Raw genomic sequence first — 14,135 nt, forward strand, 5'->3', positions numbered from 1 at the left:
AAAAAATGACACCAAAGTTTGGTGCTTCTTTCATTTGTTTTTGTGTGCAAGGTAATCAAACATGCAATCTTCAGGTGTGAAAAAGTTATTGCCCCCTCTAGTTAACTCAAAACAATTAAAGAGATAATTAGGGTCAGCTGTTCGAATAATTTTGTTATCAGGCTTGATTTGAGCCAGCCCTTCCCAATATAAATCTGACTAACTTTGGTCCTTACCATCAGAGTGAAGTTGTAGCACACAGGTTCTAGATGCACATTATGCCACAATTAAAAGAAATTCCTGAAGACCTCTGGAAAAAAAGTTATTGATGCCTATCAACCTAGAAAGGGTTACAAAGCCATTTCTAAGGCCACTCCACCAAACCACAGTTAGAGCCATACTATCCAAATGGAAAAAGTTTGGGACAGTAGTGAATCCTCCCAGGAGTGGCCATCCTGCCAAAATCTCTCCAAGAGCATGGCGTAAAATCGTCCAGGAAATCACAAAGAACCCTAGAACAACATCCAGGATCTGCAGGCCTCTCTCACCTCTGCTATGGACAGTGTTCATGACTCCACCATCAGAAAGACACTGGGCAAAAATGAGATTCATGGCAGAGTGGCAAGGCAGAAACCACTGTTCACTAAGAAGAACATGAATGCTCGTCTCAAATTAGCCAAAAAGCACCTGGATGATCCTCAAGAGATTTGCAACAATATTCTATGGACAGATGAGTAAAAAGTGGAGCTTTTTGCCCAACATGGGCCCCGTTATGTCTGGCAAAAACCAAACACTGCATTTCACAGTAAGAACCTCATGCCAACAGTCTCTCATGGCGGTGGTAGTGTCATGATTTGGGGATGCTTTGCTGCATCAGGACCTGGACGACTTGCCATCATTGAAGGAACCTGTATTAGAGTATTCTACAGGAGAATGTCAGGCCATCCGTCCGTGAGCTGAAGCTGAAGCGCAGCTGGGTCATGCAGCAAGACAATGATCCGAAACAAACAAGCAAGTCTGCATCAGAATAGTTGAAGAACAAGAAATTTAAAGTTTTGGAATGGCCTAGTCAAAGTTTTTGTTTTGTTTTCCTGAAGTCGTGTAATTGCAATCCTAGCACTCTGTGATTTTGCATTGTCTTGCTGGAAAATAGACACTTCCGGATTGGTTTGCATACTGTATATGGATGAAGGCTACATTTGCTTCCTGAGCCATTTGAAAAAAGCCATAATACCACAGTAGTGACGTCAAAATAAATGATTATACGTCACCTTTGATCTATATTTGACTCCTGAGCACCCTGAGATCACTTTCATCACCTACAATTTGTCGTTTTTAGGCACTTTTAACGGATCTGTCTCTGAAAATTTGCAATCATCCTCCACCAATGGGAACAATAAATAATCTTCGACTCAGTGACTAAGAAAAAATAAAAAAAGCATACCCCATTGAAACACCTTTTCCTTAAAAATACGTTATTTTTTGAAATTCAATTCGCACAGTTCAATTCGCCATTCCTGAATTATCAAAAAGAAAATTATATTTAAGACTCTTTAATATTGACTTAATTTGAACCTTACCACCTAACGGTCTCGTAGTTTATGACATCACATAAATCCTAGATGGAATTATTTTCCTGTAACTCACTGAAGCCCATGTATTATTCTCTCTCTCTCTTTGTTTTTTGTAATTTGTATTTTCTTTTTTTATTAACCAATTAAAAAAAAAGACAAGCTTTGAATGTAAATAAAATAACTGTAAGTCAGTAAGGTAAATAAAGTAAAACTAATTCAAGTTCACAAACATTTCAGTTAAAATTTTCATCAGTATGATGTCTACTTGGATTTGTTTCTTATATACTGTAGTATGATTTAGGGTTTTGATGTCGTGGGAAAACACGTCTGTTGCTGCAGTGAGTGAATCTCTTATTTTAGTAAATGGTATTGTTAATAGCAGCTGGAGGGCGCAAGAGCTAATGTGAAGCGACCAGTGTACTGTGCTTGCATTAAAAAACCCATATAATTATTCCAATATTTCTAAATGTAAGATAGTTTCATCCACTTTCACAGAGGAAACCAGAAGTCTGAAGCTCCTAAAAACATTTGTCTGTAAGTACATAGTTCTTGCACCAAGGAGCCTTTGAGTTGAAGTTTTATAACTTCAATAGGTGTTTCTATCCTTTTACAGAAATAGCATTTGCAAATATAGCCTTAAAAAAAAACAGAAAAAAAAGAAAAAATCAGCTTGTCTGGTTCCTAATGGCTAATTGATCCAGAAATTGATCCAGATGGTTCTTGTGGAATCTCAGTGAATCAGATACAGCTACCTGTCTTGGCAACCCATTCCATACATCCACCACTGTGTGAAAAAATGCCTCCTACCCTCTGTCCTGAATCTGTACTCTGGTCCTGGGGTTGGCTTTGTTAATTGCTTTTCCTACTCTATTTGTAGGACCAAACCAACAGAGAGTATGAGAAGGGTTTCCTTTCTACGGTTGAGAAGATGAAGTCAGACGGAACATGGGAGCAGGAGCTTGTAATGGATCACCTCCTAGCGGCTAAGCAGTTAAAAATACTGACACTTCTTGATTACAGAGCTTGCTCTTTAGATAACTGGTAAGATGTTTGTCTTTGAAATATGTGGTTTGTAGTTCATGTCCAGCCCTTGTCTTTCCATTCAATTCAATTCTATGGGCTGAAATGTCAATTCATTACCGTCTGTATTTAGACGTCTGAAAGAACAGTACTGACTGGAAAGCAAGCATGAATCTGGTATTACAGAAACTATGAAACCATATTGGAAACTGTACTAAAAAAATACCTAGACCAAATGCAGTCCACTATTCTTTGCAGTTTGAAGCTTCTTGATGTGAATTGTATGAGAAAACATCTAGAAAGGCATTAGCCAAAACGTCTGCTTGCCTTTTTGTCTCCTTGCAACAGATTTTAGTTTGATTGCATAATTCTTGAGAAAGAAAATGGTTATAGCAGAATAAATTCATGGAAAATCTTATTTATATTTGACAAAAACATTTTCCATACAAAATAACTTCCATTCTTAACAGTAGATATCATCAAGAGTATCTGCTTATATACATTCCTGTAGTCAATAAACCATGGGGGTGTTGTCAATAAAAAGGGTACAAGCGTAACAGTAAATTATGGTACACAGATTGTAGAAAGACAATAGGAACAAAGATTGAAAAAAAGTAGTTTAAAACAGATATTGATTACTTAATCACTTTAGTGCACATTTTAGAGGGGACCAAGCGGTAATCAACAACTTTTTAATGTTTCTATCTTGAATATTACTCCATCATATTTCTGTATCTAAATTGTGTTTCAAAAAACACCTGTTGGGAAATATTATGCAGAAAGAACAGAAGGTTGTCAATTATTTGTATGGAAATAGTGGAAGGAGGTACGTATTTCTAAATGATGCAATTATGTAAAAATGTGACACAATGTGACACGTGTTGACTCTAGCACTTACAAGGTGGGAAAACATCTTTAATTGTGGATTGAGAAGGAGGGAGATTTGTGTGAAAGTTTTGTCAGTGAGGAATAGAGGTCTTGGGAAACACTCTCCAATTTCTTAGCGATTCTCTCTGTCGAGCGTAGCATTTGTTCAATGATCAGATATTCTTCTTTAACTCTGTCGGGAAACCAAAATAAAAATAATGAACACACACATATATATAATTAGTACACTGATATACTGACAGTATTGTATTAATTAGATAACATCCATAACTAAATGATTGTGGTGCATGGCAGCATACAGCAAGAACATGCAGCAACAGTAAGATGTGGGAATAAACACACACACACACACACACACACACACATACACACACAGACACACAGACACACACACACACACACACAGACACACAGACACACACACAGACACAGACACACACACACACACACACACACACACACACACACAAAATCATGTTACAGTTAAGAAACACAGATTAACTTGATAAAACATAATTGGGTAACAAGTAATGTTATTTTTGCAATTAAACAGGTAGATAATGCATTTATTGCTATTTTAAATATTTAAATGTTGTAATTGCTGATTAGTTACATTTAAAAGCATCTATATTAAAACAGAACTTCTATCACAAACATGCCAGGTTCTGGTAAATGTATTATGCTCATGTTACCAGCCTAAAGGAGTGACTGATTCCTAGGCTTTCCTGTCTCAATTCAGTAGAAGCCATCCAACACTCCCTGTGGAATCCCCAGAGAAGAATGGCAAATTTGCAAACCTGCATTCCCTGACTGTATGACTCACCCTACACAATCACATGGAAATGCCTTTACCAGTTGAGCCACTCTGGGACCCTACAGTAACTTGCTATGCTCTTACCATGATTTACCTCAAGGACACTGACCATTGAAAATGGTCTTTCAAGGTATAATCAGTTATAATCAACTTACTTCTGTGCTCCACCCAGATCCCCTTCAAACTGCATTTCAAACTCATCCAGGACCTTCTTCACCACCCCGTCAAACTTCATGTTGTCCTCCCTGATCCCCACGATGGCTTCTGAAATGACTTCCTGGTACTTCTCCTCCCCCACCTCGGAGATGGCTGTGTAGATCAGACTCTCCATAAGGACCTTGTTGCTGTGTGCGATTTTGTTGAGGTAGCCGAGCTCCTCATCCCAAGACACCCTCTGATCTTTCCTGGCACTGCATGGGCTGGAGCTGCTGGACTGTCGAGTTGCATGAAATGTGATTGAGCATTGGTCTGAGGAAGACTTGGGCTCGAGAGTCACAGCCTTCCTGGGTTCCTTCTCTTGTTCTCTTGTGCGGTTGTAATAGAAGTCCGCGAAAGGTTCCCCTGAGCCCATTTCTGTTTCATCCTCCCCACTTTGGGAGAGGCTGTTGTGAACCAGGCATATCCCAAGCACCAAGCAGAGCACCCAGCAATGTAGCATAATGACCCTGAAAAATTCATACATATATTTTGTTAGCAATTAAAACTTTACATACAGGGTGGCTTCTTAAGTGTGCATACACATTTTTGCAAGGACAGTCTGTCTACATACTACGGTGGGAACTGGGATCATAAAGATGGCAGTTTGAACAGTGGGACATATCTGTTGTGCAGATATACAGTGTGTGTTACTGTAAATTTGTATATCTAAATACATACATACACACATAAATATATGTATGTGTGTATATATATATAATATTTTGTTATATATATACATACAGTACATATGTATATAGAGTTGTACCTTCTGTAGTGTTCAAAACGATTTAAAGACAACATAAACTTTTGAAACGGGGGTTTTTGTATAGCTTTGTAAAGTATACATTAGAGCTTTTGTGACACTGAACTGAATGGAACAAATGGACAAATGGACAATGGACAAAAACTATTTAAGGCTTTATTAACTGTGTCAGTTGCCAAATTGATAATGGTTTGATAATGAGTTTGCATTTCTCACTGTACTTCTTTATTTCTCATTAGTGGGAGGCTGACAGTTCTTTACTAGACACCGCTAAGAGCTGTTTCTCAAACTGATAAAAGAAGCCGCCACTTGCAGTTAGGTCAACACCCAAGAAGTGATCGAGCGCTTGTATTGTCTATGTGGAAGGCAGGCTGAGTGGACCAAGCAACTCATGAAGATTAACAGCTGAATTGTATTAGGGTGGGAATTCAAAAACCTTGGAATTAACCCATCTTAGGAACAGGAAAGCAAATGGGATATCTACATTCTGCAGGAAAGAAAATAAGTTATTGACAAAGGAAAACAAATTTCTCTGAAACTGGACATTTTAGGAGTAGAAAGAAAGCACAAAATATGTCAGTGTAGTGTGTATTGAAATACTACATTCACTACATGGGAAAATTTGCTTTGGTCTGATTTAATAGTGAATCAAAAGAAATTCACTGGCAAGCGCTGCCAAAAAAAGTTGAGAAATATATTCTCCATGATCCAAAAATAATCAGGATTATGTTCAAAATCTATCTACTGTATTGCCACAATGCAGACAATGTTGAATATAGCAGATTCATATCGAACTGTGTTTTATTTATAAAAAGTTGTATTCAAACTTCTTCACCCAGAGATATGCATAAGACAGTTTAATTAATATCAAACTGTATTATCTTTCATAAAGAAAGACAATGAAAAAGTTAGAGCTGTTTCAGAATTCCTAAAAAGAAATACGAGACAGGAGCACAACCTCAGCATTATTTATGAACTATGACAGCTTGTAAAAGTCACTTCTCTAGCCAGCTGTAAAAGCTACATCCTGAGAGACAGGATGATCTTTCCATCTGCCTCGTGCCCTTGCTGTAGTACAGTGTAGCAGGAGCATCTCGCTAATAATACTGCTGTGTTTTTTTTTGTGCTATTTTTTCCCCTGATGACCTCGCAACACACCCAGAATCAGAGCTACTGAGTTAGCAACCAAAACAAAAACTGTTAAGTACCTTGAGACTCGCTTACAAAAACATGGCAGTAACTATTAACTGTCGAACAAGCAGAGAAAAGGTTGAGAATGGAAATGTTTCTCATTTAGAATGCAATTTAATTAGTTTAATTACATTTTTGGAAGCACTGTTGGGCACCCTATTACTTACAAATATATCAATAGGTTTTCAGATACGTATTGCTTACCTCTCATAAACATTTACAATATTATTTAACAGATTATATATATACCAATAATATTATATTTTGCTGAATTACAAATAATGTATGCAGTTTTTCAAACAAACTTTTTTTTTTTATTGAAAGCTGTAGTGGTTAAACTGAACACTGTTATATGAGGAGGTGGTTAAATGTCAGCAAACCTTGCAAAGAAAATGTACAAAATAAAATTTACTGGTTGCATAAGTATTCAGCCCCTTATGTCAGTACTTGGTAGAAGCACCTTTTGCAGCAGTTACTGCTATGAGTCTTTTTGGATAGGTCTCTACTAGCTTTGCACAGTAGGATGATGGGATTTTTTTTCCCATTCTTCACGGGAAAATTGCTCCAGTTCTGATAAGTTTGTTGGGAATCGTCGATGGACTGCAATCTTCAAGTCTTGCTATAAATTTTCGATTGGATTCAAGTCAAGACTTTGACTGGGCCACTCAAGAAAATTAATTCTCTTCTTGTTCAACCACTCCCGTGTCGCTTTGGCTTTGTGCTTCGGGTCATTGTCCTGCTGAAATGTGAATTTCCTCCCCAGTTTCAGAGGCTTGGCTGACTCAAACAGGTTTTCCTCAAGGATTCGCGAGTACTTTGCACCATCCATTTTCCCCTCTATCCTGACAAGCTTCCCAGTCCCTGCTGAAGAGAAGCATGCCCAGAACATGATGCTGCAACCACCATGCTTGACAGTTGGGATGGTGTTGACTGGGTGATGTGAAGTGTTGAGCTTGCGCCACATATAATGTTTGGAATTTAAACCAAAAAGTAAAAATGTTGTCTTGTCTGACCACACAAACTTTTTCCACGTGTGCAGTATCATCTACATGCTTTTTAGCAAAATCCACAAATGCTTTAAGATGAGGCTTTTTTGAGTAATGGCTTCTTTCTTGCCACCTGTCCATACATTTGTGTAGGGACCAGCTTATTGTTGATGTGTGAACACTGACTCCCATCTCAGAAATAAAACTTTACAGATCTCTCAAGGTCATTGTTGGCTTCAGAGTGACATCCTGAACCAGTTCCTTGCTTGCCTGGCTGTTCAGTTTGGGAGGGTGACCTTTGTTCTGGGTAGTGTCTGGGTGGTATGATGCATCTTCCCCTTCTTAATGATGGACTTCACTGTGCTGAGAGGGATAATCAGCGCCTTTTAAATTTTATTGTACCCTTCTCCTGCTCTGTGCCACTTTATCTCTGACTTGTTTCGAAAGCTCTTTGGTCTTCATAGTTGCTTTGTTGGATCACTATGTGAGTTGCAGCTTGAAAGTCTCAATATACCTGAGGGAAATTATCTACAAGTTAAACCACTTTGAGTACACACAGGCTGAAACCATTATACTAATTTTGTGACCTTTCAAACAAATTATTTGCACCTGAGCTGATGTAGGGCAGCAGTAGCAAAGGGGTTGAATATGTATGCAACTGAGATTAATCTGTTTTTCTCTGTAAATCTTACTTATTTTTATTCTATATGCATTTTTTTTTTTACTTTATCATTGTGAAGTGGTTTGTGTAGATTGTACATGTAAAGTCTAATTTGGAGCAAAATGTACTTCTATTGTGGCAAACCCGACCTATGGGCATAACAGATTTTATTCTTTGCTATGAAGTACATAACATTAATTTTTGTAATGATGTTCATAACAAATGTTAGTTTTTTGCTAGGATGTGTAGTACTAAAGTACTTTAGTGCTAAACACAAATATCATTACGGAGTCCGGGAAAGACAAGAAAAATTATTGTGTGCGCGATTTAATATCTCGTGAGTGCAAATTAATATCTTGTGCATTCTGCCTGGCACATCCATATACTGTGTATTTTAGGTGTTTAACTGGACAATATTTCTGACTAAGAAAGACGAGACAGTAAAGTTGTTATTGATGCTTATATGAATCATGTGTCAAAGTAACTCTAGTTTATTGGCAATTGTTACTGCCCAATCAATATTGATGCTCCTTGTCCTATCCAACACAAGAAATCAATTGATAAAATTTATCGCCAATATTCTAACTGAGCATATATCATGGTCCTCATCAAAATGTGCTAAAGAAAATGAGTTGGACTGACTTTGTTGGAGATCTTCTTTACTGCATTGTTTAAAGGTCAGTCAGTCGAACATGTCAAATAGATAACGTAATATGGTAGTGCCTCTTTGCTGTTGTCATTGTTTGTACTCATTCCAAAGTCTTTAAAAGACATGAATTGCCAATGGACTTTCATTAAATAGTTTCTTGTTCTAGGAAAGACAGATAGTTGAAACATTTGTCATCTAATTTTTTACATTCTTTCACAATAACTACATATACCACCACCGAGCATTGAGTGTTGTTTTAGTAATGGATGGTGATCTTGGTGGAACAGGAATATAGCTGCCCTGAGCTTGTCGCCTCTGGATCTTGGAGTTAATTTGTTACTTTACTGTTCCAGTGACTTAAGACTTGTTCAGCCGAGTCAAAACATTACGATTAAACCTTAATTCACTTGGTGAATGACCATGCCAGTCTTTAATGCCTTTTAGTAATCAATGTATTGCCAACCTTGCCGTCGTGAAACATAGTTGGATTGTATTGAATTCCTATTAAGGCCAGATATTTTTACAAGGAGATACACCTGTCCCAATATGTAACATCAATGAAAATGTCAGAAAATAGCACTGTAACATTATCAATCAACCAATTCTCAAAAGTGTAAGTTAGCATTGGTCTCTGGTAAGTGGAATAACGCCCCTTCCTCGCAACGTGTTCAGTTTCAACTTATTTTTGTACCTCTTGTGGGCTAGATTCTCAAAGCTCGATCTTTGGAAATTACCAATTGATTGAATATGATAATAATATTCATTGGTATATTTGCTACATTGTGAATATACTGTAGCTCTTATATGCATATCCACTCGAAAACAAGTGAAGAAGATGTTTCATCTGGAAGCAAAAAACAAACATTGCCCAGACTGTGATTTGGCCCAGTGAGACACTGAACTCCCCCAGACTAAAAACTTAGAAACATTTAAATCAGAGAGGACCCCATAGGTGGAGATTTTTTTGTACAATTATACAGACTCTTGTTAACAGAGGTGCCCTTTAGTTCTTCAAAGGGCCTTGGACTTGACCTGAACTGTTTGTTCCATGAATACAGAGGTACAAGGCTGCAAAACAAAACTACAGTGTGCACCATGATTATTTAAGAATTGATGACCTCCTCATGCCCACATCAGAGAGATAACACATGCTCGGGGCACAGGCAGTAATCTATTAAACTAAGTTAAATTAAGTTGACGATTAAACTCCTAATGACCATTCAACATACATGGTATGAAGTGTTTATTTAATTACCAGTTAGGGCATGTTATTTCAGTGCTGTATTGAACAACAGACCGGTCTAAGGCTTGGTTACTGTTTCAGTGTTTTGTCCTCTGTGTATCTGAGTCAATAGGATTACTCTTAGGAACATGGGGACCCATTTTCCACTATGCTGTAAGGCTGTAACATGAGTTCAATTTGTAAATTTGGCAATAATCACATGTCGGTTTTCCTTTTACTCAAGTACATTTATTTTCATCTCAATTTAAAATGGGAAAGTGGAAAATCTAGGACATAATTATAAAATGAACTTTTAAAAATTATATTGCGACATACTGTACAGCAGACCTACCAATAGCAATAAATGTGTAAGTTATAGATTTTAGAATAAAATAATACATAAATAGCCCAAACATTGAAAGAAATAAATGTATACAAAATACAGACCACTTAACCACTATTTTTTAACAGAATTGTTTGAATTTTTAAAAAACGTTTGTGACCTCTATGAGATGTGGCTTTGCCAAGAGTTTGAAAGAACATTTATGCATTATAAAGTATGGTACATTTATACACACAGTGACCTAAGAAGATATACTGGTTACATGGCACACTGGCTTCTCACTCTGGTAAACTAGCAAAGACTGACTCACTCAACTCGAGCACAGAGTATATTAGAAAACACAGATGGTGAATGTTATACAATGTAGTATATGAGCCCTTATACTTATTGTACATTCTGAACTACTTATTTCTGGTGTTAGAAACATTACTTGTGAAAATAATTCCATGAAATACTATGTTCAAAGAGAAAAACAATTCTGCATGATAAATTAAATGATTTACTTCGAAAAGCTACTCTGTGGAGTGGCATAGACTAAAAACTGCCAAACTGTATAAAGAGAGGTAGCCATGTTTATAGCAAAGGAAAGAAAAGCAGGACTAACCTCAGCAATCCAGTATCACAAACTCAGTGTCCAAGTCTGAATAATGGTGTCTCCCTGCTTTTTCTAAAGAGTAAAATCACATCCTTTTTAATGCCATGCAACATAAAACATGGTGCCTATGCTTTTCCTCTTATTAAAACTCAAGACAGGGCAATCAGAATGTTTCCTCTGGTCTAGTAATGGTTTGAACTGCTGTGGCTGCCAGGCAGTGCATGTTTTGGACAGTCTCCCAGTCAATGGGCTCTTTCTTTGAGTAGGGAAGGGGGGTGGTAATGTACTTCACATCTGTAGGGGGCTAATGCATGACAGATGAAACTCAAGTTAAAAAGTAGACAGGAGAACATATTAAACAGGCACCCTCTAGTGACTTTTAAAAGGGGAGGGAAAAAAAAAAAAAACGTGAGTTGAAACCTCGTTGAGAGACCTTGTTAAAGCAACAGGGTTAAACCTCTGTCACATAAAATAATCTAAATCACGTATGAGAAATCAACCAGCCAAGGATTAGTTAGAATTCTAGTTCTTATATTGTGCGTATGTTATCCTGTGCATAGGATATACAGCGTAGTTCTATAGTTAAAACAAAAACACATTTTTATGTTAATTAGTAATTTGAGCCCAAGCTTTGTTTTTGTGATTTATAATGAGTTACTATGTCGCGTGGTGTCTGATATTATAACAGAAATGATTTTGTACAGTTTGAGCAGCTTAGCTCACTTCACAGTTCCATTCTTCCAAACTCCATCAGTTTGCATCTCTGTTAATAATAAGAAACATCCAATTACAATGCTGAGTTGGAATGCTTCAGCACAGATGGTTTTGCTTATAATGAGACAAGATAGAATTCTATCGGTGTTGTGAAACATTTAGTTTTTTGTTATTATCTTTTAAAAGCACAAGCACTGAAATCAAGATGTAAATCCAGTTTAAATGTAACCTATCCTTCCTTCAGATTCTTTGTTCTTTTGTTTTCTGTTTTTTTTTATTTTAATTTTGCCACCCATGGATGGCGCTTCTCAGGTGCCCTATTTCAAAGACTTTTAAAGGTGAAGTGTCACAGAAACAGCATGTTTAAGTTGTTTGTACAGCCTCCTAAACATAGTGAATGTTTTAAATCATACTGAGTGGGTTTCAGAATTTCATTAGGCAAACCATTATTGCTGATATTAACTGCAGAGTTCCACAATAGAAATAGCACATTTAAATGTAATAAATTGTAGTATACTGTAGACTAACATTTGACTAACAGTATGCTGCAGTTCTGTGCTACGGCACATCTGAATCCCATCTGTTTGCTAGTTATTTTCCTATGGAACTGTTACGAATGTGCAACCATTATTTTAAAGTGTTATCGTTTACCTTTCTACTGCTTTTTTAAAATCATACTATAAAAACCAGCTCGTAGCCAGCGCCAAGGGTCATGACTACTATTCAACCTCCTGGATAAAACGGTTATTTCACCCTGCACTTTTTTGAAAAGTGTCTCACTGACAGTCAAAGTGGACATGATGTGGGACCATCTGTGTAGTTAACCTGGACTTGCTGTATACTGTATGTAGCAGAAATGGAAACACATCTACCTAAAATGTTTACAAAAAGAAATATCTGACTTCAGTTCAATGGCCATCTGAAGTCATGTGTGTGTCAAATGCTGCTTTTTTGGAGTGTCAGACTCCCTCTCCTACACTGTGCAGAACAAGTCTTCTCTGCCAACTGTATCGCTACATCAAGCATGACAGGTGGTACATGTAGGATCTCTGTTTAGTCTGCTCGGTGTGGTAGAGAGTGTGAAAGTGGGAGTATGTCTGATTTTGTACAGGGGCTGTCTGGGCTTGTGTGCATACTGTATGTGTGTGCATGTGTCAGTCAATGCAAAGTTCTCATAAACACTATAAACAAATGAAACACTATAAACAAACGTGTGCGTGTGTGGGAAATAAATAAAATAAATAAAAATATTCACTTTCTGAATTCAGGTTTTGAGTTAGTATTCATATTGATGGATTCCTTCAGTGCTCTGTGGCAGTGGCCTTCCAGTCTCTTTCATGGCATCGATCACATCAACTGTATTATTTTGAGACATGAGATAAATAAATAAATAAATAAATAAATTAAGAAAATCTAGATACTTGTGTAGATGTTGGATATTTTGTACAAATGTATAGCAATGTCTACAGTACAGTATATCGCTCAATATGAATAAAAATACAGTTCTGTATTCTAGAGAAACTTATGGAAATGTACATATTATACAGAAAACTGTAGGAATGTGTGGCAGGCTGGCGAGTGGATAGAGGCCCAGAGACAGACTGCAGTTCAAAAAAATAACTACTTTATTATAAACAAAAATAAAGTGCACAAGGGCAAAATAACAGATACTCAAACACAAATAAAGCAAAAACAAAACTCACAAAAATAAAGTTTCCAGGCTGGGCAATGCCTTCACTGGATTTAGAAAATTCAAAAAACCACAAAACAAACACCAACCTGCTTCCTCAGCTCCCTCTCCCCAAATGAGAAGCAGAGGCCTCCTTTTATATCAGGTGGCTGGGCGCTGATTGATCGTTAATCAACCTAATCAACTAATCAACCCCAGCCACCTGAACACAATAAACCCAGGCAGGTAGGGGAAGTTAACCCCATCCCTGCCAATTTTAAAGGGCAGAGCTTTGCTCTGCCACACACCTCCCCCCATGTACAACGTACACTGGCCGCAATCGGCCAACTCCCCCCTTCCCCCCCCCCCCCCCCTCCCCCCAAGAGTCCAATTATGTCCCTTGGGTGGGCTGTTATGGTGGGTGGTGGTGGGCGGGGTTGATGTCGGAGCCCCCAAGCCTTCTTTGGTTGAGGGGGCCCCGAATCTCCAAGGTAGCACGGCGACGGCGGCCCGGCTCCCTCTGGTGGCGGAGGCGGCGACGGCGGCCCGGCTCCCTCTGGTGGCGGAGGCGGCGACGGCGGCCCGGCTCCCTCTGGTGGCGGAGGCGGCGACGGCGGCCCGGCTCCCTCTGGTGGCGGAGGCGGCGACGGCGGCCCGGCTCCCTCTGGTGGCGGAGGCGGCGGCCCGGCTCCCTCTGGTGGCGGAGGCGGCGACGGCGGCCCGGCTCCCTCTGGTGGCGGAGGCGGCGACGGCGGCCCGGCTCCCTCTGGTGGCGGAGGCGGCGACGGCGGCCCGGCTCCCTCTGGTGGCGGAGGCGGCGACGGCGGCCCGGCTCCCTCTGGTGGCGGAGGCGGCGACGGCGGCCCGGC

General features: G+C 38.8%; 1 protein-coding gene across 1 annotated transcript; it reads right to left on the reverse strand.

Annotated features, from left to right (window-relative positions):
- Nucleotides 1-3,019: 3,019 nt before the first annotated feature.
- Nucleotides 3,020-11,089, reverse strand: si:ch211-142k18.1. The gene is made up of 3 exons (XM_041251613.1): nucleotides 10,893-11,089; nucleotides 4,431-4,940; nucleotides 3,020-3,633 (listed from the first exon to the last, which is right to left on the reverse strand). The coding sequence occupies exons 2-3, from the start codon at nucleotides 4,931-4,933 to the stop codon at nucleotides 3,489-3,491; spliced, it is 648 nt and encodes a 215-aa protein (XP_041107547.1). The 5' UTR covers nucleotides 4,934-4,940; nucleotides 10,893-11,089; the 3' UTR covers nucleotides 3,020-3,488.
- Between the last annotated feature and the right edge of the window lie 3,046 nt (nucleotides 11,090-14,135).

Source organism: Polyodon spathula, chromosome 6 (assembly GCF_017654505.1).
Source record: "Polyodon spathula isolate WHYD16114869_AA chromosome 6, ASM1765450v1, whole genome shotgun sequence".
NCBI lineage: Eukaryota > Metazoa > Chordata > Actinopteri > Acipenseriformes > Polyodontidae > Polyodon > Polyodon spathula.

Coding starts and splice junctions, on each gene's coding strand:
- si:ch211-142k18.1 (XM_041251613.1), bottom strand. CDS start 4,933: ATGCTACATTGCTGGGTGCTCTGCTTGGTGCTTGGGATATGCCTGGTT. Junction 3,634..4,430: donor GATCTGGGTGGAGCACAGAA/GTAAGTTGATTA, acceptor GTTTCCCGACAG/AGTTAAAGAAGAATATCTGA.